At 41.5% G+C, this 27,317-nt stretch overlaps 1 protein-coding gene across 8 annotated transcripts in view; it reads left to right on the plus strand.

The window, feature by feature from the left end:
• Positions 1–27,317, plus strand: part of LOC115467294 (clathrin coat assembly protein AP180-like) — a 330,594-nt gene that overhangs the window by 174,964 nt on the left and 128,313 nt on the right. For all 8 annotated transcript variants that reach the window (XM_030199139.1, XM_030199144.1, XM_030199145.1 and 5 more), the window contains exon 10: positions 26,907–26,977. In XM_030199139.1, coding sequence (XP_030054999.1) covers positions 26,907–26,977 — 71 coding nt within the window. The remainder of the gene's footprint in view (positions 1–26,906; positions 26,978–27,317) is intronic.

Genomic DNA, 27,317 nt, shown 5'->3' on the forward strand with positions numbered 1-27,317 from the left:
CTTTTAGTTTCAGCAGAATTAAATTACTGTGCAGTTGTAATGAGCCATCCATGAGTCATTCACCCTGCACCTCCGCTTCGCTCTGTATAGATCCTAACTACTTCACTACAATTCAAGTGCTGGTTTGAAAAGTCAAAATATCCCAGAGTTTTTGAAAGCAGTGTAGAAAAGTAGTAGGTTTGGGTTATCAATTATATATGTAGGTAGAAAAATCGTCAGATTGTGGCTGGCTGGTAAAGTTTGACTGTTTTTGGAGATGAGAGAGACATTAAATAAGGTGTTTAGTTTATATGTTGGCACAGACTGCATGCTTTTTAAAAACTTTGTATTAGTAATATAACAGATAAATATTATAGGAATTGATATAAGGATATTGGAACATTAAATATGAGCAGTCAGTAGTCTGATTCTCTCTAAGCTCTGATACTTAAGATAGCTTTCAGGCTGGATAAGAAATATAATAAAAGTAAGCAATTTTTTAAATAGAAATTTAATGATTTGTTTAAGGAAACCTTTGTGCTGTTTGTTATGAGAACATCAGACACGTTTGGTTTCTTGTATTTTGTTTGAAATTTTTTCCACAGATTTAAATGTTAATTTCATGAATAAAATATTGAAGCATTCCATCGTCTCCAGGTTCCTTTTTAGAAAAGTCGTAGAAGTCGACATATTTAATTAATTAATTTATTTATTTATTTATTGTATTTGTATCCCACGTTTTCCCACCTCTTTGCAGGCTCAGTGTGGCTCACAATATATCCTGGATAATGGAAATAGCAAAAGATATACATTTGGTTTTACAGAAGGATTTTGGGTTACATGGAGGGGCATAATCGAACGCGAATGCCCATTTGTAAAAACGTCCATCTCCGAGAACGGGTCCGTGAAGGGGCGGGCCGAACTGTATTTTCGAAAAAATGGACGTCCATCTTTTTTTTCGAAAATGCATTGGATTAGGGCGTTTTTTGAGCTGGGCGTTTTTGTTTTTAGCGATAATCGAAACCAAAGCGTCCCAGCTCAAAAACGACCAAATCCAAGGCATTTGGTCGTGGGAGGGGCCAGCATTCGTAGTGCACTGGTCCCCCTGAGATGCCTCTATGCCAGCCTCAAATATCATACCTAGCTCCATGACAGTAGTATGCAGGTCCCCAGAGCAATTTTACTTTAGTTGGTGCTGCGCGGGACCCATGCAGAGAGGAAAAATCGGAAGAAAAAAAAAACAAGCAAGCAAGTGCAGTCAGGGACGTCCAAATTAAAAGATAGTAAAAGGGGGAATTGAACCAGCAACCTTTTGATTACAAGCTCAGTGCTCTAGCCAGTGCACCACTGATTAGACGTCTTTCCCTTTCCATTAAGTCCCTCTAAGTTTCTGTCAGCCAATCACAGCTCATTTAGCTGACATCTGTGTCAGCTAAACAGCGGTGATTGGCTGACAGAAACTTGGAGGGACTTAATGGAAAGGGAAGGACATCTAAGCACCTGAATAATGTGGCTCACTGGCTAGAGCACTGAGCTTGTAGTCAGAAGTTTGCTGGTTCGATTCCCCCTTTTACTATCCTGGTAATTTAGACGTCCCTGACTGCACTTGCTTGTTTTTTTTCTTTTTCTTCCTATTTTTCCTCTCTGCATGGGTCCCGCACAGCACTAACTAAACTAAAATTACTTCGGGGACCTGCATACTGCTGTCATGGAGCTGGGGATGACATTTGAGGCTGGCTTACAAGTTGGGAAAAAAGTGTTTAACATTTGGTTTTTTTTTGGTGGGAGGGGGTTACTGACCACTGGGGGAGTCAGGGGAGGTCATCCCCGGTTCCCTCCGGTGGTCATCTGGTCATTTAGGGCACTTTTTTGGGACCTGTTCGTGAAAAAAACGGGTCCAACAAAAGTGACCTAAATTCTCTCTGAAAACGCCCTTCTTTTTTCCATTATCGGCCGAGCACGCACATCTCTGCTCAGCCGATAACCACGCCTCAGTCCCGCCTTCACCACGCCTCCGACACGCCCCCATCAACTTTCTGCGTTCCTGCGACGGAGTGCAGTTGGAAACGCCCAAAATCGGCTTTCGATTATACCGATTTGGGCACCCACAAGAGAAAGACGTCCATCTCCCGATTTAGGTCGGAATTTGGGCGTTTTTCGAAAATAAGCCTCATGGTCATGAAGTACAAGATAGTGGCATTACAGAAGACATTATCAGGCATTAGGAATAGAATATACTGGTGTAATAGAGACATTGTAAAACGATGGATGTGTTACGACGTTTGTAGGTGTATTTGGAGATATTACATATTTTATTCTTTGTGGTACATCTTTTCAAAGAGATGAGTCTTTAGTAGTTTACGGAAGTTAGTCAGTTCATAGGTTGCCTTCAAATAGCGTGGTAGTGCGTTCCAGAGTTGCGTGCTCATGTATGAGAAGGTGGAGGTGTGTGTTCATTTGTATTTCAGACCTTTGCAGTTGGGGAAATGAAGATTAAGGAATGTTCGAGAGGATTTTGTTTGCATTCCTGGGTGGCAGGTCTATTAGGTCTGACGTGTAGGCTGGGGCATTTCCATGGATAATTTTATGACGTTTTAGCCAAAATATCTAGAGCCTGTGACATATTTTAAAATGTAGGGCTGAATGTGTAAAGTGTATTGTAAAACCGACATATCTCCAAATCCACACTAAGATGTCGAGAAGCCTATCCAAAGAACGACAATGTCTCAAAAGTGTCGCAATGTGAAACCTATCAATAGAGAAGTGCACCCGAGGGTGCCCATGAAGCTGAAAATGGACCCACAAGAGCCCATACCATCATGCTCTGCCCCCACAGGACAAGTACATAGCATCCGTGAGATCCCCACAGTGTCCATTCAGTGCCTGCAAGGAAAGATTTCTAGCACCACCTATGGCGGTGGTGCAATACTACTACTACTATAAATCATTTCTGTAGCGCTACCAGTCGTACGCAGCGCTTCATAACTGAACATGAAGAAAAGACAGTCCCTGCGCAAAAGAGCTTACAATCTAAATCAGGACAAACAGGATCAATAAGGATAAGGGTAGGACAGACAGAAGGACACATAGAAATGATTCTAAATGGAATGTTGCTACTATTGGAGATTCTGTTGCTGCTATTTGAGATTCTACATGGAATGTTGCTACTATTGGAGATTCTGTTGCTACTATTTGAGATTCTACATGGAATGTTAATGTTGCTATTCCACTAGCAACATTCCATGTAGAAGCCTGCCCTTGCAGATCAGCAACACGGCCGCGCAGGCTTCTGTTTCTGTGAGTCTGACGTCCTGCACGTACGTGCAGGACGTCAGACTCGCAGAAACAGAAGCCTGCGCGGCCGCGTTGCTGATCTGCAAGGGCAGGCTTCTACTACTACTACTACTACTACTATAAATCATTTCTATAGCGCTACCAGTCGTACGCAGCGCTTCACAACTGAACATGAAGAAAAGACAGTCCCTGCTCAAAAGAGCTTACACTCTAAATCAGGAGAACATGTTTCTTCACCCAACGTGTAATTAAACTCTGGAATTTGTTGCCGGCGAACGTGGTGAAGGCGGTTAGCTTGGCAGAGTTTAAAAGGGGGTTAGACGGTTTCCTAAAGGACAAGTCCATAAACCGCTACTAAATGGACTTGGGAAAAATCCACAATTCAGGGAATAACATGTATAGAATGTTTGTATGTTTGGGAAGCTCGCCAGGTGCCCTTGGCCTGGATTGGCCGCTGTCGTGGACAGGATGTTGGGCTCGACGGACCCTTGGTCTTTTCCCAGTGTGGCATTACTTATGTACTTATGTAGACAGACAGGACCAATAAGGATAAGGGTAGGACAGACAGAAGGACACATAGAGACAAGGACTATTGAAGAGAGGAAGACAAGATAAAGGTTACGAGCAAGTGACAAATTAGGAGTCAAAAGCAGCATACGTAGTGTGCTGGTAGCAAAATGTTTCATGCTGCAAAACATTTAGCACTGCTCTGAGGTGTTAAATGTTTTGCACCCCCAAGGGCACTGCTAAATATTGTGCTACCATGGGGTGCAAAACATTTTAGCAGCCAGCTTTGTAAAATGGCAGGCATAGATGTTTTACTGCCCTAAGTGTTTAGCGCTGCTGTCAGTTTCAGAAACTTGGGACATAGGAATTATCAATGTTTACAGCCATAAGCACATAAGCACCGCCATACTGGGAAAAGACCAAGGGTCCGTCAAGCCCAGCATCCTGTCTCTGACAGCGGCCAGTCCAGGCTTCAAGAACCTGGCAACTCCCCCCCCCCCCCCCCCCCCAAAAAAAAAAAAAAATATTTTTAATAATGTTCAATGGACTTTTCCTTCAGGAATCTGTTCAAACCCCCCTTAAACTCCGTAAGGCCAGCCACTGTCACGACATTCTCCGGCAACGAGTTCCAGAGTCCAACTACACGCTGAGTAAAGAAAAACATTCTCCTATTTGTTATAAATCTAACATATTCTAGCTTCATCTTGTGCCCCCTGGTTCTATTGTTGTTTGAAAGTGTAATCAAACGCTTCACATCTGTCCGCTCTACTCCGCTCATTATCTTGTAGACTTCTATCATATCACCCCTCAGCCGCCTTTTCTCCAAGCTGAAGAGCCCTAACCTTCTTAGCCTTTCCTCTTAGGGAAGTCGTTCCATCCCTATTAGCATTTTCGTCGCCCTTCTCTGCACCTTCTCCAATTCCTTTATATCTTTTTTTGAGATGCGGCGACCAGAATTGGACACAATATTCGAGGTGCCCTCCCACATAGACCTTTTTGTAAGGCATATTTAAGCATGATGCTTGCCGTTTTACGATCTCTGGCTGATGCTACATGGGAAAGTTTGCTTTGTACTGGCTTCAAAGCAGTTCGTATCCTGCAAAGGAAACATCGCCTCAGAGGAGGTGGACATGAGGGGGGGGAGGGGATTTGCTGAGACACTGCAAACATCTTTTTGTTGGGGTAGGGCAAAGGCTTAGCCACCTACACCACACAAGGCATAGCTTGGGATTTGCCATGGTGATGGAGGACTGTTCCAGTGCCTGAAATATAGGATGCTGTGGACAGAGTGATGAACATGCTGAGATCCAGACAGGATCACAGAAGGCACCTGCGTTCCAGGGGGGAAAGGGGACAGGTGAAGGGCAAGAGTTAGCATGGTACTGGAAGTGTGGGGGTGGGGGGGCTAAGGGAGCAGGCGATGCAGTGGAGTGTTAGCTTGCAGGTGAGGAGGACAGGTAGCAGGTGTGGAGATGGAGGGGGTTCAGACAGCTGGGTGGACAGATATGGCGGTCAGGCTCACAGACACTCTCTCAGCTCTCTTGCAGTCAGCACCAATCACAGCGGCATGCCGTGGCGGCATTGATTTGTGATTTAAAGGTGGTCTAAGTCCTGATATAGGTCTTGCATTGTCTGTATATCAACTGGAATCGAGGCTAGACATGGAGAACACCATATTGCCCTTGATATGCCCCTGTACCACCCCTAGCATGCCTCCGCCGGCCCTAGACAGTTTTAGTGGCTTATAGGTTTTGTCCGCAAAAATGTATAAGTGCTAGGATTGGGACATTTAGAGCATGAATAGCACTTATAAAATGACTGTCATGGTCTCTGTTTTCCAAGTGAGAGGAAAGCATAGTAGATTGTATGGATGGGCAGACTGGATAGGCCATGTGGTCTTTATCTGCTGTAATTTTCTAGGTTTCTGTCTGTATGGTCACAGAATCAGGAACAAGCAAAATTGCAACTGTAAGAACTTCTGGATGTCACCCAGCTGAGCAGGAAAAAGCTCTGTGATTTCAGCTCGAAAATATAGCCAAGCTATGGAGTGCTATTGAAACAGATCCAAAGACACCTATTACGGTGTGACTCAGTTTTATTTGAGCTACGGGTCAAAGTGCAAGGCGGTCATTTCAACAGTCTTGCCTCTATTCGGTGTATAGCTCAAGGAAGATCTATGTTTTGGGCTCAAGCCATTCTAGATTTCTGGTAGAAAAGGTTTTTCCCTTTGAGGAAGGTCCCATCCTGTGGCCGATCTTGAGAGATTCACAGGATAGTTACCTGGAAGTCTTTAACACCACAGCATACTATCTCTAAGTAGCTCATATGGTCTTCATGAACCCTGGTAGCTCTGTTATATATGTTTAGCTATGTGCCTAGCTGTAGTCTGGGAACATTGATGTTGAAGTACCCTTTTTGTTCTGGTGTTGATGGGTCATATGTAAACGTTTACTCCAAAGGAAATTGTCTGAGGTTGTACTAGTATGTCTAAAAAGTCACTCGGGTGTTTCTGAATCAGATCCGATTCACACTCTTATGTTCTCAAACTATACAATCGGTGAATCTCACGTGCACACTCGCGTGTGTTAAGTTATATCTGTGCTCCCAGGCTCCCAAAGCCAGATGGTGAGGACCCTTGAGAAAGCAGCAGCGAAACAGGTCCGTCGGGACCTCACTGTTGCAGAGTATTTACAGAGCAACGAAGCACAGACACAACATTAAAGATAAGTGGTTTTGGATAATTACTCCACATCGATAGATAAGATAAATATAGATAAGATAAATGAGAGGGGTTTTTTCACCCATGATTACTTCTTCACTGTGAGCCAACTGTATTTTTTCGGTTACAAGTAACCAAGTGAGGCCACAGTAGTGTAAGGTTTTTCCTCTCATTAAAAGTATAAGCGCAGACACGCAGTGGGTGCGAGTGTGCATGTGAGATTCACTGTCTAAGAAGTCAACCAGTGTGAAAAGTTTGATCCTAATGAAAGTGCAAACCATAGGAACTCATATTAATGGCAGACTGTAAAACAACCACAACAAATTGAGAGAATCGGAGAAAATTTTTCTTCACCCAACGTGTAATTAGACTCTGGAATTCGTTGCCGGAGAACGTGGTACGGGCGGTTAGCTTGACGGAGTTTAAAAAGGGGTTAGATAGATTCCTAAAGGACAAGTCCATAGACCGCTATTAAATGGACTTGGAAAAATTCCGCATTTTTAGGTATAACTTGTCTGGAATGTTTTTACGTTTGGGGAGCGTGCCAGGTGCCCTTGACCTGGATTGGCCACTGTCGGTGACAGGATGCTGGGCTAGATGGACCTTTGGTCTTTCCCAGTATGGCACTACTTATGTACTTATGTACTTATGTACTTTTCCATATTAAATGGTTGCTTGACTCCATGTATTGTTTTGGCTGTAAGACCATAGTAACGTCAGTAATTAAGAGCAGATAAAGACCAGCAAGACCCATCAAGTCTGGCCTGGAAGGTGGCCAGGGTTATACCTTATACTTTCTGTTAGTTATCCCCACCCCCCACTCGTCACTTTTTTGACGCGTGAAAGCTGTACGTTTTGCTTTTAGCAGATTAGAATCCATCATCTTGCCGTATAGGAATCTTTTGTTTATCTCATGTGGGGTTTTTTTTTCCGTCACTGTTTTGGGGCCTACCTCCTCCACCAGGAGGGCGTTCCAGGCATCCGGCACCCTGTCTGTGAAAATGTATTTCCTGATGTTGCTTTTAAGTTTATCTCCTTGCAACTTAATTTCAGGTTCTCTAGTCCTACGTCTTCCCCAGCTTTTGAAAAGGTTTGTTTGTTCGTTAATACTTTTCAAGTATTTAAACCTGCGTATCTTGTCTCGTCCCTCTTCTTCTCCAGAGTATACATCTGCTCATTAGATGTTCTTGGCAAATCGTATTTGTCACGACCCCCCTTGTTTACTAGTGTCTTATAAGAGGTTAAGACCTACTAGTATGTGAACATGGATAATTTAATTGTTTTCATGTTAAGCTTGATAATTAGCACGAAAGTACATTATGAGAAGTCAGGCTAGAGAACCTTTCCTGACCTGTGGGCTTCAGTAATTATAGTGAATAGTAGTGATTCATTCTTGCTTTGTTTCTCTGAACCCATTGCACTTTACCTACTTTTGTCATTACTTAAGTTTGTTATACCATTATACCATGTCTTGTATTCTGCCGCTACCTTTACAGTTCAGGGCAGATTCCGTTAATAGAAAACCAGAACAATTTGTCCGGGAATCACAACAATGGCCAAATAGTAATAAGAAACATAGCCAGAATACTATACCCTAAGAAATTATGACAAAAACAATAAAGATAACAATAAGTTTGGATCAGAATTTGAAAGACCAAAATGCTTTCAGATTTGTCCTAAAACACAGTGTCTACAAGATCTTAGAAAAAAAAGTAGCGAGTTCCAGATATTTTGTATAGATAAACTAAACATCCAAATGTCAGAAATCAGAAATGTTTTATTATTTTTAATATGCTCTTAAACACCTCTTAAATAAAATATATACACATGTGTGCTCAGACTTGTATAGATAAAGATGTTTGGTTTTAACTTTGTCACAACCGGGAAACGCAATAAGTGATTTTTGAGAATTATATCTTGAATTAGCATCATGTAATAGTTTTGTTAAGTTCATCATATATTTTTTTTATTTTATTTTTATTTTTGTTACATTTGTATCCTGCACTTTCCCACTCATGGCAGGCTCAATGTGGCTTACATGGGGCAATGGAGGGTTAAGTGACTTGCCCAGAGACACAAGGAGCTGCCTGTACCTGAAGTGGGAATTGAACTCAGTTCTCCAGGACCAAAGTCCACCACCCTAACCACTAGGCCACTCCTCCACTGTTGGTGCTATTGGAGATTCTACATGGAATGTTGCTATTCCACTAGTAACATTCCATGTAGAAGTCGGCCCTTGCAGATCACCAATGTGGCGTGCGCAGCTAGTGGAATAGCAACATTCCTTGTATAATCTCTAATAGTATCTATTTTATTTTTGTTACATTTGTACCCTGCGCTTTCCCCACTCATGGCAGGCTCAATGCGGCTTACATGGGGCAATGGAGGGTTAAGTGACTTGCCCAGAGTCACAAGGAGCTGCCTGTGCCTGAAGTGGGAATCGAACTCAGTTTCTTAGTTCCCCAGGACCAGAGTCCACCACCCTAACCACTAGGCCACTCCTCCACTCTATATAAAGAAGTCTCCCCCTGCCAAAATTTTAAACACTATAAAACACAACTTAAATTGAACCCTTGCTGTAACAGGCAACCAGTGCAACCTAGAATAAATTTAACTGATTCATACTTATGTAAGCCAAAAATCAACCTAACTGCTTTATGTTGAATGATCTGCAACTGCTTGATCAAGGCTTTGGAGCAACCAGTAATCAAGCCATGACAATAAAGCAATTGAACAAAAACCCTAAATGTATCAGCAGAGAAATAGTGGGGTTTTTTTTTTTTATAGTCCTCAACTTCCTAAGGATATGAAAAGATTTCTTCATTATCAAATGTACGTACTTTTGCAATGTTAATAGATTATCCACTTCTACTCCTAAGATTTTTGAACATAAATCCATTGAAAAGATGTTGCCGTCAATGTTAAGCTCTTGAATAAACCTAGGATCATTACTGGCTCCCAACCATAAAAGCTTAGGTTTTCTTAAGTTTGAGCCGATGACCCAGAATCCAGCTCTCTATTAATTGCACACACACACACACACACTAGAATGTGCTCGAAAGTTTCTGGACAAGATAAAGACAAAGGTAAAATAACAATGATGACATCTGGATAAATAAAATGTTTGTCCAAACTGGTCTAACCCTATACCAAGGGACGGCATAAGCTAATTGAAAAGTAGAGGCAAAGGGGAGAGACCTCTGGGACGCCACAGAACGCTTTCTACTTTTCCGACAAAATTCCATCCTTTTTCATTATATAGAAATGATTATGAAAGAAAGTCCTGGAACCAGTTCAATACCGGTCCGTGAATACTAAATTAATGAAATATGCCTATTATTAAATCCAAATCAACCAGGTCAAATGCACTGGAAAGATCAGACTGTAGTTCTAATCCACATTGGCCTTTACACAATAGATGTTTCCTGTATACCACCAAAGAACCTACCACAGTTTCCGTGCTATGATTCTTTCTAAACCCTGATTGTGTAAAATACAAAAGATTAATTAATTTGTTTTGGAATTGAGGTGAGAACAATATCCCCCCCCCCCCCAAGTGATAGGAATATGCCTGCATCCCAATAGATGTTGAGCTAATCTGTTAAACTGCAAAAATTTAGGTGAAGCAGCTTTAGCCAGATAAGGTGGGCATACACCTAAGCTTCAAAAAGCGTCTGCATATTTTAGAGACGGACGTTTAGTGTCCAGTAAACTTGGCCTATCAGATTGATGCCAAAATCTATCTACTGGGATGTTCATGTGTTGACTATCCAAAACACAGAAGAAACCTGTCTCCGCAAGCAACAACAGTGATCAAAAACAGCAAAGATGACGCAAAAAAGGAAAAAAATATATCCAAAAGTAAAAAAGGAACAGTGGAAAATAAAGAATAAAAAGTAAAAATAAAAAGAAGGAACTGCAAAAAACAAAACTACAAGCAAATAGAAAAAATGAAAAAAAGACGACACAAAAATAATGAAAAAAACTAATGAATTTATTAAGGTGATATGAATATCTCCATAAATAGGTGAAACATCAGTCAATGAAAATTTTTCTTTTAATTGTTTGCATTTTACCTCTAAAACACAGAGCCAAATCAGATGCAGATGGTGTATTGAAATCTTTTGGGGGTTTTTTTTTGTTTTGGTTGGGGGAATGAGGAGGGAGAGAGTGGGGATTGCACTGCATAGTTTAAATTCCAGCCAAACAAAAAAGCACAGGTAATTTTGGCCAAACCTGAAACAAGGGCAAACGTGGATTTCATAAGTACATAAGTATTGCCATACTGGGAAAGACCAAAGGTCCAACAAGCCCAGCGTCCCGTTTCCAACAGTGGCCAATCCAGATCACAAATACCTGGCAAGATCCCAAAAAAGTACAAAACATTTTATACTGCTTACCCGCGAAACCTTTACGTGAAAAACTACACTGGCTCCCACTTAAAGAACAGATCACATTCAAGCTCTGCACCCTAGTCCATAAAATCATCCATGGCGATGCCCCAGCTTACATGTCGGACCTAATAGACCTACCACCCAGGAACGCAAAAAAAATCTTCTCGTACATTCCTCAATCTTCATCCTCCTAAGTGCAAAGGCCTGAAATACAAACTAATGCACTCATCTACCTTCTCCTACATGAGCACGCAGTTCTGGAACGCGTTGCCACATCACCTGAAAACGGTCTATGAATTGACCAACTTCCGTAAAGCATTAAAAACTTATCTCTTTGACAAGATATATCACAATGAGCAACACATGTAACTATACAACCTTTAATACATCCAGCATTATCTTATAATGCCTTTTGCTCTTACACTATCATGTATTTCATCTTCATGTAACCCAAAACACTCTGTAAAGCCAAATGTATACTCTCTTCTATTTCAGTATCCATGACGAATTGTAAGCCACATTGAGCCTGCAAAGAGGTGGGATAATGTGGGATACAAATGTAACAAATAAAATAATAGTGTATTTTCCCCAAGTCCAGTTAATTTCAGGGCAATTTGAGCGCCGAAACCTAAATTCGGCCAGCCTTTACTTAGAATCAGATTCCATTTCTTTCCTCTTCCAGTTGCCTTTCCAAAAAAATGGCTGGTTGCCAACAAAAATTACTGTCTGCCATTGCAGCTCCTTGATCTCAATTTTTCTATTGAAGCCTGTAGCTATGAAATCCTATACTTCGAGGATTTGATGTCCTGCTTGTCCTCTGCAAAAACCAAGTTGCCTACCTGTAGTAAGCACTCTCCATGAACAGCAGAATACACATCCTCACATACCTGCTCACCTCCCCAAGGCGTTGTATTATAGTCTAGCTAAATAAACAGACCGAGGTGGTCTTGTATGACAGCAGCAGGTGGGAAGTGTCATGTTCGCACAGTGAAGCGGCTCAGAAGCTTCTAGTTTATTACTAAGCTGCAAAGGTTCTCCCACCTGAGCTCCATCAGTGACTTTGCCCATGTTCTGAGAACTTGTATATCCACAGAGAACACATGCTACAGAGAGAAAACATGGTTTTGTTGGGATAACGGTCATCCTTTTGATCCCAGCAGGGTCATCCGTGGCATCTTTTTCTCTACATATATTTTATTTATTTATTTATTTAGATTTTGCTCACACTTTTTTCAGTAGTAGCTCAAGGTGAGTTACATTCAGGTACTCTGGATAGTTCTCTGTCCCAGGAGGGCTCACAATGATCTAAGTTTGTACCCAAGGCAATGGAGGGTTAAGTGACTTGCCCAAGATCACAGGGAGGGAGCAGCAGTGGGATTTGAACTGGCCACCTCTGGATTGCAAGACCAGTGCTCTAACCACTAGGCCACTCCTCCACTAGTAGCAACATTCCATCTAGAATCTCAAATAGTAGCAACATTCCAGAATCTCAAAAAGTGGCAACATTCCATGTAGAATCTTCAATAGTAGCAACATTCCATATATTTATTTAGATTTTGCTCACACCTTTTTCAGTAGTAGCTCAAGGTGAGTTACATTCAGGTACTCTGGATAGTTCTTTGTCCCAGGAGGGCTCACAATCTGTTTGTACCTGAGGCAATGGAGGGTTAAGTGACTTGCCCAAGATCACAAGGAGCAGCAGTGGGATTTGAACCGGCCACCTCTGGATTGCAAGACCAGTGCTCTAACCACTAGGCCACTCCTCCACTAGTAGCAACATTCCATGTAGAATCTTCAATAGTAGCAACATTCCATAAATTTATTTAGATTTTGCTCACACCTTTTTCAGTAGTAGCTCAAGGTGAGTTACATTCAGGTACTCTGGATATTTCTTTGTCCCAGGAGGGCTCACAATCTAAGTTTGTACCTGAGGCAATGGAGGGTTAAGTGACTTGCCCAAGATCACAAGCAGCAGCAGTGGGATTTGAACTGGCCACCTCTGGATTGCAAGACCAGTGCTCTAACCACTAGGCCACTCCTCCACTCCCATATATGTGCAAGACACTGCTAAAACTTTTATTTCTTGGTAGTGTCACCCAAATCATTCCTTCCTTAGCATTTTTTCCTGTTAGATTGTTCACGTGCCATTGGAGTCAGAAGACAACATCTGAATTTCTTTGCTAGAGAAAAGCAGCTTAGGTAGAAGTGGTGTTTCTGAAGGGTCCCAAGGTCAGTATGGTTGTGCTAGTTATACCAGGGCCATAGCTGACTATGTACAACTGGTGCAGCCACACAGAGAGCAATTCTGGTCACCGTATCTCAAAAAAGATATAGCGGAATTTGAAAAGGTTCAAAGAAGAGAGCCCAAAATGGTAAGGGGGATGGAACTCCTCCCATTTGAGGAAAGGCTTAAAGAGGTTGGGGCTCTTCAGCTTGGAAAAGACAACTGAGGGAGGGGGGATAAGATTAAGGTCTATAAAATCCTGAGTTCTGTAGAATGGGTAAAAGTAAATTGGTTTTTCACTCTTTCAAAAAGTACAAAGACCAGTGGACGCTCAATGAAATTACTTGTAAATACTTTTAAAACAAATAAGAGGAAATATTTTTCCACTCAAAGAATAATTAAGCTCTTGAACTCATTGCTTGGAGGATGTGGTAACAGTGGTTAGCATATCTGGGTTTAAAAGAGGTTTTGAAAAGTTCCTGGAGGAAAAGTCTATAGTCTGTTATTGAAATGGACATGGAGGAAGCCACTTCTTGCCCTGGGATTGGTAGCATGGAATGTTGCTACTAATTGGGTTTCTTCAAGTACTTGTGACTTGGATTGGTCACTGTTGGAAGCAGGATACTGAGCTAGTTGGACTGTTGGTCTGACCCATTACATGTATTCTTACGTTCTTATATAGAAACAGGATTGCAGATAAGGGCCGAGTGGCCCATCCAATCTGCCCATCTTCAGTAACCACTAACTCCTCCTTTTCGTAAGAGATCCCATGTGTCTGTCCCTGTGGGACACAAAAATTTTACCCCGTACATTGGCTTCCCTTGCCAGCATGTCAAAAGTGGACTGGACGGAGGGAAGGAGGCACATCAGGAGTGTTTGTGGATATCACACGGGGTGTATTCCAGGCTTTTGACACTCTTGAGTGTCTGCAACAGTTGTCGTACAGTGTGGGTTACGCTTCAAAAGGTTAATTTTTATAACACTTTGCCAAGATTAAACTCTGCTTGAATACCATGAATTCATGGGCAAACTCCTTTCAATTGAAGCTGAATACTGAAAAAATCACATTGCCTCATCCTCTCATCTCAACACAATTACATACAAGCCAACAACCTTAATTACCCCAGAACACACCCTCCCTATTTCAAACAGCCTGAAAATACTCGGCGTGACAATCGACCGCAGCCTCACTCTCGAGAGCCAAGTGAACTCTACAACAAAAAAAATGTTCCACTCTATGTGGAAACTTAAACGCTTAAAACCTTTCTTCCCGAGGGGAAATATTTCGTAACCTAATACAATCAATGGTGCTAAGTCACGCAAACTATTGCAATGGAATTTACGCTGGATGCAAAGAACAACTAGCAAAGAAACTCCAGACTGCTCAGAATACAGCAGCCAGATTAATATTTGGCAAATCGCGATTCGACAGTGCCAAGCCCCTCTGTGGAAAAACTGCATTGGCTGCCAATCAAAGAACGTATTACTTTCAAAATCTGCACCTTGGTCCACAAAATTATCTATGGCCAAGTCCCAGGATACATGACAGAACTTATAGACCTACCACTCAGAAACATAACCAGATCATCTCGAACATACCTAAACCTCCACTATCCAAACTGCAACAAAATTAAATACAAAACAACCTATGCGTCCAGCTTCTATACAAGCACACAATTATGGAACGCACTGCCAAATGCCGTGAAGACAACCTACGACCACCTAAACTTCAGGAAATCATTAAAGACCTACCTGTTCAAAAAGGCATACCCCGCCGACCCAACATAAATGCCTGCACTCTGCAACACAACATAACTAAAGCTTGTACTGGATGCTAAATAATCTTTCCTCTCCTTGATTCCCATTGTAATTGAAACATGTTCCTTACTCAACCATAATACCACCTGTATTTGTTTCATTACCGGACTGGCGAATGCCTCTACGGTACTATGTAAGCCACATTGAACCTGCAAATAGGTGGGAAAATGTGGGATACAAATGTAACAAATAATAAGATTATTGGGCACTAATTTCTCAAAGAATTACATAAGGTGACTAATTTTGACTTGTTTTATAAAGACACCTAAGTGCCTGTGTGTCTTTATAAAATACTAGCCGAAATGGCACCTACATTGAAGGCACGAACATTAACTCCTGCTAAGGATCAGGTATATTCTACTTAGTGGAAATCGTGTGTATTTGTACTTATTAAAGGGAGGGTCTCGTACAGTCATAGGGGACCTCTTTTCTCACCGCCAATTATGGCGTGCCCCACTAAGGAGACGAACGAAACGAAAGGCTGATAAGCTGTAAGACTAATAAGAAGCCATGGACCATCATTCAGCAAGAAGGTAACGAATGGAGGTTGGACACTAATCTTACTAAAATCTGTTTTGTTGCAGGCTTGTGCAAGATCGGCCCCTTGAGGGGACAAGTTTGCACTGGAATAATTAAGCTAAGTCAAGCATATATATGAATATGTGGAAGCACAGCCTTAAAAAAGTTTAAATGTTAAAGTCCGCTCTCATAGAAGGGTGTATAGTACATTGTGAAAGAAACACGCTCTTCCCTAAGACAGATAAAAGAGAACTTACTCTAAAATAAAAAAGTATATAAAAAAAGTACAAAAAATCAAGAAATACTAAAAATAATGAAAAAGGGAGGAGGCAGGGAAGGTCTATGATTATATTTGTCATATAAGTGGGGCACACGGTGAGAAAAGAGGTCCTCTATGACTGTATGAGTCCCTCCCTTTAATAAGTACAAATACACACGATTATTTCCACTGATTAAGTAGAATATATGTGATATAAGTGTAGTGGAATTTTGCCAGCTTGTTGGATAAGGATCAGGTATACACAATCCAAACTCCCCCTCCCCCGAGCACATCTACTCTACAGTGATGGACCTACTTGCACTGTGTGTGGGTAGGCTTGATCTAATTTTATGAAAGGTCTCTTTTATGCATTAATCAGTGTTTTTGTGCTAGAACGGTTTTTCATAACTACTTCCTAAATATTTAAAACTCAATTACAAGCACTTGTCAGTGACAAAATTACCATAATTTTGCATCTGTCAAAGAATGAAATGAAGAGCATAACTGGAAAGTAAAATTACTGCCCATTACCTTATTGTTCTCACAGGACTCCATGTCCTAATCCTCGGGCTGTTTTTAGCATTAAGAAGTAATTGCAGTTGCTACGGTTCACATAATACATATTTAAACAGACATTAATACATAGTTGTAATTTAAAAAACATAAATGAACTGGGCAACTATTCAGACAGTCTTTCTACATCTACCCCTGTTTCTGCAGATCTTAGTCTGTCCCAGTGATGAAGTATGTTTTAGTAATAGGCAGTAATCCATCTTCAGTTTTTCGGTCTCCATCATATACTTCGTAAAGCAGTGGAAGAATAAGCATGTTAAGGAAACTTTATAGCACTCACATTTAACGATATTCTCCACACTTTCCAGTTCGTTTGTTCTGGATTAATCTAGTCTGCTCTTGCTGCGGTTGATTCAGTTGAAGTATCCAGTCATCCTGTGCCACCTTCCCAGACTGAATTCTTAAAATATCAATAGTAAGAGCACCACTTTGAAAGGTATTAATCCGCAAACGAACCTTTTCCAGAGGTGCGAAGAAGGTAGAACGAGAGGACATGAAATGAGATTGAAGGGGGGCAGACTCAAGGAATATGTCAGGAAGTATTTTTTCACGGAGAGAGTAGTGGATGCTTGGAATGCCCTCCCGCGGGAGGTGGTGGAAATGAAAACGGTAACGGAATTCAAACATGTTGGATTATTTGTAGTAAATAATTAGCAGATTTTAGTACACACAGCTTCAGCTTTAGAAATGTTAATTTCTTTCTTCATCTCTCTCTCATTCACCCCAGAATAATTCACTGCTGAGTCACTTTAAAGTTGAAGTAACAAAACATCTGTTTACTCACAGTTTGTAGTTAGATTATAATCAGACAGGCTTATATATACATATTATTATACATTTGTATTATCAGCTCCTTCCATGTGCTTAGATGGTAATGGATGCTCACACCACCATAGATCCTCTCAGGTTAGGAGAGATCATGAGCTCCATGTGCTCCATGTGCTGCATGTGCTGTGTCTAACCCCCACAGGAAGTTGCATAGCAGTGTGACCTCTCTAAGTAATTCACATCAGAGGTCACAGAGTAATCACAGAGAAATAATAGGTGACAGGCAATGCATGTAAAATACAATTACATTCCAACAAACCCCTTCTCATGCATAACTGTCATGCAATTATTTATTCATACAAAGTCCAAGCTTTATACGCAGATTCACAAAATGTTCTCTGGGTAACGGTTTGGTCATGATGTCAGCTGTCATCTCACTGGTGTGACAATAGTGTAGACTGATGACCCCTTCTTTCGCCAACTCTCGCACGTTGTGGTATTTCGTTGCGATGTGCTTGGTGCGTGACTGAACCTTGTCATTCTGTGACAGTCGGATGCAGCTCTGATTATCTTCCATTATCTGGATTGGTCTCTGTTCAGCTATTCCAAAATCCAGCATAAGTTTTTCAATCCACATCAGTTCTCTGCACGCTTCCGATACGGCCACATATTCAGCTTCTGTAGAAGACAAACTCACAATACTTTGTTTATGACTGGCCCATGAAATTTGTACATTTCCATACATAAACACATATCCACTTGTGGATTTATAATCAGAATGATCCCCTGCCCAATCTGAATCACAGTAACATATTAGTTTTGGATTACTATTGGCTGAAATCTTTAATTTACAATCAATGGTACCCTTTAAATACCTTACCATCCTTTTAACTGCAGTCCAATCTGATTTGGTAGGTGAGCTGACCCTTCTGCTCAAAATTCCTACTGCATTTGCTATATCAGCCCTGTATGTGGTAGCTAGATATAAAAGCTTACCTATGGCTGATCTATATTGGATGTTATCTGGTAAAGGTTCTCTTACTGTTTCATCCTTCAGAAAATCAGTGATCATGGGAGTGCTTACAACTTGGGCATCTTGCATACCTAAACTTTCAATAAGCTCATTTATTTTCTGCTTCTGGCTTAGAAGATAAGAACCATCATTTTGTTTCTCAATTTCTATACCAAGATAGTATGACACATTACCAAGTTCTTTTATCTCAACATTGTGGTTTAAACACTTTACAATGTCCTTGTACTCTTGCTCACTTTTGCTTGCAATGAGCAGATCATCAACAAAAGCTAAAATGTATGCATATTGTCCATTTGTGCACCTAGTGTATAAGCATTTATCTGCTTCACCTTGCTTAAATCCTAAATTTGTCAATATTTCATGCAATTTATCATTCCAACATTCTGCACTTTGCTTTAATCCACAAAGACCTTTGTTTAATTTACACACTAGCTGTCTTTGTTTTGTATTTATGAAACCTGTTGGCTGTTCCATGTACAAGTCTTCAGTTATATCTCCGTGAAGAAACGCTGTTTTCACATCAATGTGTTTGACTTGCATGCCTTTTGAGACTGCAATGCTCAGAAGTGTTCTAATTGTCGTGTGTTTCACTACAGGTGCAAACACTTCATCAAAATCTTCTCCATATTTTTGAAGATATCCCTTTGCCACTAATCTGGCTTTATACCTTTCCACTTTTCCTTGTGCATTCCTTTTTAACTTGAATACCCATTTGCATCCTATAGCTTTCTTGCCAGGAGGTAATTTTGTAAGAATCCAAGTATTATTTTTATCCAATGCATCAATTTCTTCTTGTGCAGCTTTATGCCATTCAGCAGCTTCTTCTGCTGGCATTTTCTCAATCTCATCCCATGTTAAGGGCTCTTGAGCTTCTGCTGACTTTGTTAGGTAAGACAGTCTTGGGGGTGGAACACCTTTGTTTTCCCTGGATGAGCGTCTGACAACAGGTTGGTCTGACCTTTCCGCATCCTCTAAATCTGAGAGTTCTTCTCCAATTGATTCCCCTTCTCCAACTGTACTGTCTTCTTCAATGATCCTTTCTGTGTCTGTTTCCTCTGCCTGTTCCTCGTTAGATACAGATGAGTTGCTTTCAGACATCTGCCTTGGTATGGCATTTATATACACTGGCATGTCTATTATGGTTCTAGTTTCATATTCTGGATGATAAGGCTCATCTGGGATAATCCAGCCTTTATCAACCCTTTTGTTTTCATCAAAATATGTAACATGTCTTATGCCAACAATGCCAGTTTTCAGATTCAAAATTCTATATCCTTTGTGTCCTGGAGCATAGCCAACTAAAATGCCCCTTTCTGTTGTGGAATCCAGCTTATGCCTTCTTTGCTTTGGTATATGAGCATATGCTGTACTTCCAAATGTTCTTATGTGTGACAGGTTTGGCTTCCTACCATGCCATGTCTCATGTGGTGTGCGCTCAGCGCCTTTAGTTGGCATTCTGTTTGTAGGTACACTGCTGTGAGAATGGCTTCCCCCCATAGTCTTTTAGGGAGATTGCTATCTGACAGCATACATCTGGTCATTTCCACAATTGACCTAAATTTTCTCTCTGCAACAGAATTTTGCTCTGGTGTATAAGCTACTGTTGTGATATGTTGAATGCCTTCTTGTTCTAGAAATGTGCGCATGCTTTGTGAAGTGAACTCACCACCATTGTCGGTCTGAAGAACCTTTGGTTTTCTTTCAAATTTATTGCTCACCATGGCTACGTATTTCTTCAGCATGTCTGTGACTTGACTTTTCTCTTTCAGCAAATAGGCCACACAATATCTAGAGAAATCATCCAAGAATATCAGCACAAATCTGTTATTTCCCAATGATGGGATATTAAACGGTCCACATAAGTCACTGTGTATTAAGTCCAGCACTTTATTACTCCTATTTCCTGTGTATGCAGGAAATGAGGGTCTCACACCTTTTTGAGTAACACAGTCTATGCATTTCTCCATATTACCAGCATCTGCACTTATCTGAATGCCGGTGGCCAGTTGCTTACTGTAAAGATCCTGGATCACCTTAGAATCACGATGTCCCAGGCGGCGATGCCAGATTTCCAGACTACATTTACCATCATTCTTCCTTACTTGCGCCATATGTGAGGCTTCACCTGAAATGTTCAGCTTATAAACATCATTATGCATAAAAGCTTCAGCATACACTTCATCATTTTTAGAGATTGTGCACTTACTGTTTTCAAAATGAATCACAAATCCCTTCTTATCTAATGTAGATACACTAAGCATATTGCAAACTGCTTGGGGAATATACAAGACATCACTTACAGGAATTTCTTTAACTTCATTAGACACTTTGCATTTTAAGAATCCAATACCTTTTGCTTGGATCTTAGCAGTCCCTGCGTTTGCAGTTTTAAGAATACCTTCCTCTGGACACATTTCCTGAAAAAAATTCTTACAATTGGTTAAATGGCATGTGCTCCCCGAATCCAAAATCCAAGTACTTTCATTTGAATTATTATTTACCATAGTCAAAGATTTTTCTGCCATTAGAAAGCCCTTGTGTTTATCTTTGTCCTTCATACATTTCCTGGTTTGAAAATTCTTTAGTTCCATTGGCTTAGGTGAGCTAGAGGGAGTGTTTTGTGTTTCCTTACACCATTTAGATACATGTCCCTCCTTTCCACATGAGTAGCAAATCAGCTTGCCCTTGGGTGGAGTTTTCCCATAGCTCCGCCTTCCTCTGTTCTTTGCCAAGAAATTTGTTTCATTTCTCTCTGACTGACTTTGAGAACACATCTCCTCAGAATCATTTATTATGCATTCCTGCCTTAGTTTTGATGCTGCCTGTTCAAAAGATTGCCCTTCAATGGCTTCATTTACAGACCTAAAAACATCAAACTTCTTTGATAGTGAGGTAAAAAGAAATGCTCTTTTCAATGCATCACACATGGGAATTCCAGAAAGTTCTAGCTTTTGAAATGAAGACATAAGATGCATAATGTGATCATTACATTTACTTTTATCCCTTAATTTGGTTTCATTCAACTCTGCCAACCAAATTGGTTGCTGCTTTGCATATGTAGTTGCATACATAGTTCTCAGTTTATATAAAATGTCCTTTGGTGTATCTTTTCCCTCCACTAATATGGCTTGTTTCTCTGAGAGAGCTTCCAAAAGCATGCACTTCACATAATAGTTTGCATTGTCCCATTCAGCCATATTTTCAGCTGTTCTGTCTTGATCTAAGCATATATTTAATCTTTTTGCTCGAAGGAGACATATGAATCTTAATTCCCACTGCCGATAATTAAACTCAGTTAATTTAGGCACCTTGAGAGAATAGAACAATGGTGAATTTCTTCCCTCAGCCATTTTCTTAGCCTTCTGTCTGCTGTGTGGGGGGAGAGAGAGACAGACTGAATCTTTCCTTTAAAACTTAAGAGAAAAATGTGGCCTTTTTTTCTGCCTGGTAATATTTCTCTTCTTTTTCAATTCCTGAGCCCTGGGCCCATAACCCTTTTGTTGGATTATTTGTAGTAAATAATTAGCAGATTTTAGTACACACAGCTTCAGCTTTAGAAATGTTAATTTCTTTCTTCATCTCTCTCTCATTCACCCCAGAATAATTCACTGCTGAGTCACTTTAAAGTTGAAGTAACAAAACATCTGTTTACTCACAGTTTGTAGTTAGATTATAATCAGACAGGCTTATATATACATATTATTATACATTTGTATTATCAGCTCCTTCCATGTGCTTAGATGGTAATGGATGCTCACACCACCATAGATCCTCTCAGGTTAGGAGAGATCATGAGCTCCATGTGCTCCATGTGCTGCATGTGCTGTGTCTAACCCCCACAGGAAGTTGCATAGCAGTGTGACCTCTCTAAGTAATTCACATCAGAGGTCACAGAGTAATCACAGAGAAATAATAGGTGACAGGCAATGCATGTAAAATACAATTACATTCCAACAAAACACACGTGGGATAAACATAAAGGAATCCTATTCAGAAGGAATGGATCCTAAGGAGCTTAGCCGAGATTGGGTGGCAGAGCCAGCCGGTGGTGGGAGGAGAGGTTAGTGCTGGGCAGACTTATACGGTCTGTGCCCTGAAGAGGACAGGTACAAATCAAAGTAGGGTATACACAAAAAGTAGCACATGTGAGTTTATCTTGTTGGGCAGACTGGATGGATGTGCAGGTCTTTTTCTGCCGTCATTTACTATGTTTACTATGTTACTATGGCTCACAAGATCATACATGGTGAAGCACCGGGATATATGACGAACCTAATCGACCTACCAACCAGAAACACATCCGCATCAGCACGACAATACCTAAACTAAACCTCAACTACCCAAGCTGCAAAGGACTAAAATACAAATCAACCTACGCATCAAGTTTTTCCTACATCAGCACACAGCTATGGAACGCACTGCCAAAAGCCGTGAAAACCACCTATGACCACCTCCAATTCAGAAAAAAAAACCTAAAAACCCACCTGTTCCAAAAGGCTTACCCCCCCCCCCCCCGACCCAACTTAAATGCCTGAAATCAGCGACACTACACCACCACAGTTCGTATTGATCACCAAACAATCTCATCTGTTCTTGCTATCCTCTATATGGCCCCACCACATGTTCCTTCATGTGGTCCCTTCCCTTCCTACCCCAACTTAACCATTTTCTGTATTTGCTTTACTCCGGAGTCTATTAACACCTCTCCGGTATCATGTAAGCCACATTGAGCCTGCAAATAGGTGGGAAAATGTGGGGTACAAATGTAACAAATAAATAATAATCATGAAAGTGTTAAAAAATTGGGGGTGGGTAAGGGATTTGCTGTACTGTTTCTTTCTGAGCACTCTACCAAAACTCTCATCCATACCCTTGTCACCTCTCGTTTGGACTACTGCAATCTGCTTCTTGCTGGCCTCCCACTTAGTCACCTCTCCCCTCTTCAGTAGGTTCAAAACTCTGCTGCCCGTCTCATCTTCCGCCAGGGTCGCTTTACTCATACTACCCCTCTCCTCAAGACCTTTCACTGGCTCCCTATCCGTTTTCGCATCCTGTTCAAACTTCTTCTACTAACCTATAAATGTACTCACTCTGCTGCTCCCCAGTATCTCTCCACACTCGTCCTTCCCTACACCCCTTCCCGTGCACTCCGCTCCATGGATAAATCCTTCTTATCTGTTCCCTTCTCCGCTACTGCCAACTCCAGACTTCGCACCTTCTGTCTTGCTGCACCCTACGCCTGGAATAGACTTCTTGAGCCCCTACGTCTTGCCCCATCCTTGACCATCTTTAAATCTAGATTGAAAGCCCACCTCTTTAACATTGCTTTTGACTTGTAACCACTTGTACCTCTCGCTTCTACCTACCCTCCTCTTTCCTCTACACATGAATTGATTTGTTTGCTTTATTTTTTGTCTACTAGTTTGTAAGCTCTTTGAGCAGGGACTGTCTTTCTTCTATGTTTGTGCAGCACTGCGTACGCTTTGTAGCGCTATAGAAATGCTAAATAGTAGTAGTAGTACTGTCTTTCTGTCCCGACTATAACCAAGGGAACTCACCAAAGATTTTGCCAACAGAGCTGAATAATGGCAAAGTATTACTGCTGCTACCTCAGCAATGTCTCCATTCCATCTACACCAATAACTTCTTTGGCATTGCTCCCCAGAACTGGGCTCATCTTTTTCCTGTGGATTCAAGGACCCACAGTCATTCGTGCTCCTTATGCATGCATAAGGGTGCATATAGGGTGGCACGTGTTTACCCTATACACATGCCACCCATATGGTGGTGGATATTATAAAAAGACATTGGTCCATTCTGTCTCTGCATACTCAGTTTCAGCAATTGCCCATGTTTTCTTATACCCGTGGAAGAAACCTAGGGGAGATTCTGTTTGATTATTGCAGCAATGGTGACGTTGAGTGCATTGATTCGGAAGTGGGTCATTTCGCATGCCAGCATTGCACGTTTTGTCAATGTGAGTTGCAGATTAAGGAAGTATGTATTCCTCATTCTGTGAATAGGGTATACAAATTGCATACATGTACTGATTGCAATTCAGCCCAGTGTGTGTACGTGATTTGTTGTCCTTGTAAGTTGTGGTATATAGGACAAACAATTCGCAAAATCAAAACTTTGCATTGCGCAGCATCTTAGTAGTATAAGGTTCCAGCGTTTGGAAGCTCCTTTGGTCTCCCATTGGGTTGAGAAGGGCCATACAATTGAGCAACTGAGATTTGTGGTTTTGTTTCAGATGAGAGATTCAGGGAGAAAATGTCCCCTTACAACTTTCTAGAAAAGAACAACATTTTATTTTTTCGTGCAATGCGGTAGCACTGCACGGGCTGAACAAAGAAATTGATCGGTTGAGTGTGTGAGGGGAGGGTTATAGGATGTTGTAAATTAACTGAATTTCCTGTAAGTTCCATGCGCATGTGCGGGCATTTTTGTAGAACTGCCACGTGGCATGGGAACTTGAAGGGAGTTCCTTCCTGTCTGTGTGCTGTCAAGGGATTATAAGGTATGTGTTGGATTTTAAAAATATATATATATATTATTTATTAGTTAAAAAAAAAAAAGGCTCGTTTCTGAAAAGAAGTGAAATGGGTGCTAGCAAGGTTTTCCTCGGAGTGTGTATGTTTGAGAGAATGTGTGTGAGAGTGACTGTGTGTGAGAGAGAGAGAGTGAATGTGCGAGTGTGTGTGTGTGACAGAGAGAGAGTGAGTCTGGGTGCGAGTGTGTCTGTGAGATTGAGAGTGTGTGCCAGGGGCTCCCCCTCCCTCCCTCTGAGTTTCAGGGTCCCCCCTCCCTCTCTCCGAGTTCCAGGGTCGTCCCTCCCTCCCTCCAAGTTTCAGGGTTCCCCCCCCCCCCTCCATTTGAGTTTCAAGCTCCCTCCCTCCCAGGGTCCCCCTCCCTCCCAGTTTCAGGGTCCTCCCTCCCAGTTCCAGGGTTGTCGTCCCTCCTTCCCTTCCAGTTCCAGGCCCCCTCCCTACGAATATTAAAAGTCAACTTCACTTACCTCGTTGGGGTTATGTCGGCCGCCAACAGCGGTAAAAGGCGTGCAGGCTCAGCCCTTCTCTCTCTCTCAGCTGTGGTCCCGCCCTCATTTCCTGTTTCTGCAAGGGCGACACCACAGCTGAGAGAGAGAGAAGGGCCGAGCCTGCACGCCTTTTACCTCTGCTGCCGTCCACCGTAACCCTGACTTGGTAAGTGAAGATGACTTTTAAAACTCGGAGGGAGGGGGCCTGAAACTGGAAGGGAGGGACAACGACACCCTCATGCGTGTGACGTCGCGTGTGATGAACCAGGAAGTATGCTAACGTCAGGACAGGAGATGGATACAGCGTTACAGGCAGCACGAATCCTACAAAACCCTTCACTGCCACGGAGTCAGCTTCAGAACGTTGGAGGTGCTTTTTATTATAGTAGATAAGGGGTATTTTGGCATAGATTGTGGGGATTTGTTGTAGTGGCTGTGATTGTATTTTGTAAGGTCCAACCCCTGATGACGCATCAAGGAGCAAAACACAGACTGTGTTGGGTTTGGAGGCAATATATGCAGGCTCCAGCCTTTTGAGAATTGGACATTGCAAGAATGCAGATTTCATTGAATGCAGCGGATCACCTATACTATCGTGGAAGCGTGTTAACATCTAGATATATCTGTTGGCTGCCGGAATCAACGTGTGACACATAGTTTAACATTGAGATATATGCAGGGGTGTGCTGGTAAATTTTTAACAACGGGCTCTCTCTCCGGGCATAGCCGGCCCTGAAATTCTTTTTTTTTTGGGGGGGGGGGGGGGGGGGATACATGCCTCTCTCTCCCCTCCCTTGTGCGGGCACGCTAGGCATACCTTTGTCGAGCCCCACCAGCCAATAAATGGACTGCCACCATTCTCTGCTGCTTGTTTCTGGCTCTGAGCAGCATGATGGAACCTTCTTGCGCTTGCATGAAAAGTCCCAGCCTGGTGCTCAGAGTCAGAAACAAGGAGCAGGGAGCAGCAACAGTCTATTTACTTGTCACTGCCAGCAAAGTAAAAGAGAATTCAGGAGGGGGCCCAAGCCCACATTTTGGGAGTCAGTTGTTAAAGTAGCCATGGGGAGGCCTACTTTAACAACCGCCTCCCAAAATTCTTAAAAACTTAACAAACGGCTCTCGCGAGCCCGTGAGACCCTGCTCCAGCACATCACTGGATATATGTGATACAAAACAGTTAAATATCATTAAGTTTTGATGATCATGAGCAACACTTGGTGTGTATTAGATAACATCTGAGTATTTGAATCTTTGAACATTTGCACGAAGAGCAAAGTTGATTTGACTGTTGAAGGGTTTTGCATAGATGTCGTCGTGAGGATATATGATTTAATTCCAAGATGTATGGTAGATTCCAAGCTGCAGTGGGCTTATTTTCTATGGGGTGAGTGAGATATGATGTGGTGTGTGAGTTTAATGTATTGGGGAAGAAATACACTATAACAATTTTTGATATGATTTGCTTTTAATAGATTTTCTAAAGTATAATAAAGGTTTAAAATTGCTGCATAGTTTGTGGGTGTATTGTATAATCTTTTTATAGGAGATTTTGAGCATTCGGTATGCGCTACATTGCAAGAATCCAACTGCAACAGTAAGAGCGTTCAAACTATCAGACAAAATATTGGCAATTCAAATATTTGCTAATCACCCTTAATTTTTTCAGCAAGAAGAATTTTTTGTTATCTTATTAACCTGCTGGTCCATGATGAGTTGACTATTTGTAATGTGCTGCAGTAATATCTGGGTAATCCTTTCTTTGTTTACTGTCGTACTGTAGGCACCAAGTAGTCTTATGGAGACCCTGGAGCAGCATCTAAACACACTGGAAGGGAAGAAGCCTGGAAATAAGTATGCATCTGTTAAAAAAAAAATAACTATTAAAACCGTAGTCTCTATACTGTGGGGTGTTATACTAAAATGCATTAATGCTTTGGCAAGCGTTAACATTTTTTTTAAGTACTGTTAACGTTCTTAGCAGCACGGAGAGGGTCAAAGCACACAATACAGAAGCAAAAGGAAAACAGCACCAAGGACCTTCAGAGTTGAGATAGATACTGGTCTTTTATTCATTGACCTGACACATGATTATCTGTATGTAATGTTTTGTTAAATTGTAACCCGCTTAGATTTTGCAGGTAATGCAGGATATAAATTTGATAAATAAACAAGAATTAAAGTTGATTTAATG

Source organism: Microcaecilia unicolor, chromosome 3 (genome assembly GCF_901765095.1).
Source record: "Microcaecilia unicolor chromosome 3, aMicUni1.1, whole genome shotgun sequence".
NCBI classification, from domain to species: domain Eukaryota; kingdom Metazoa; phylum Chordata; class Amphibia; order Gymnophiona; family Siphonopidae; genus Microcaecilia; species Microcaecilia unicolor.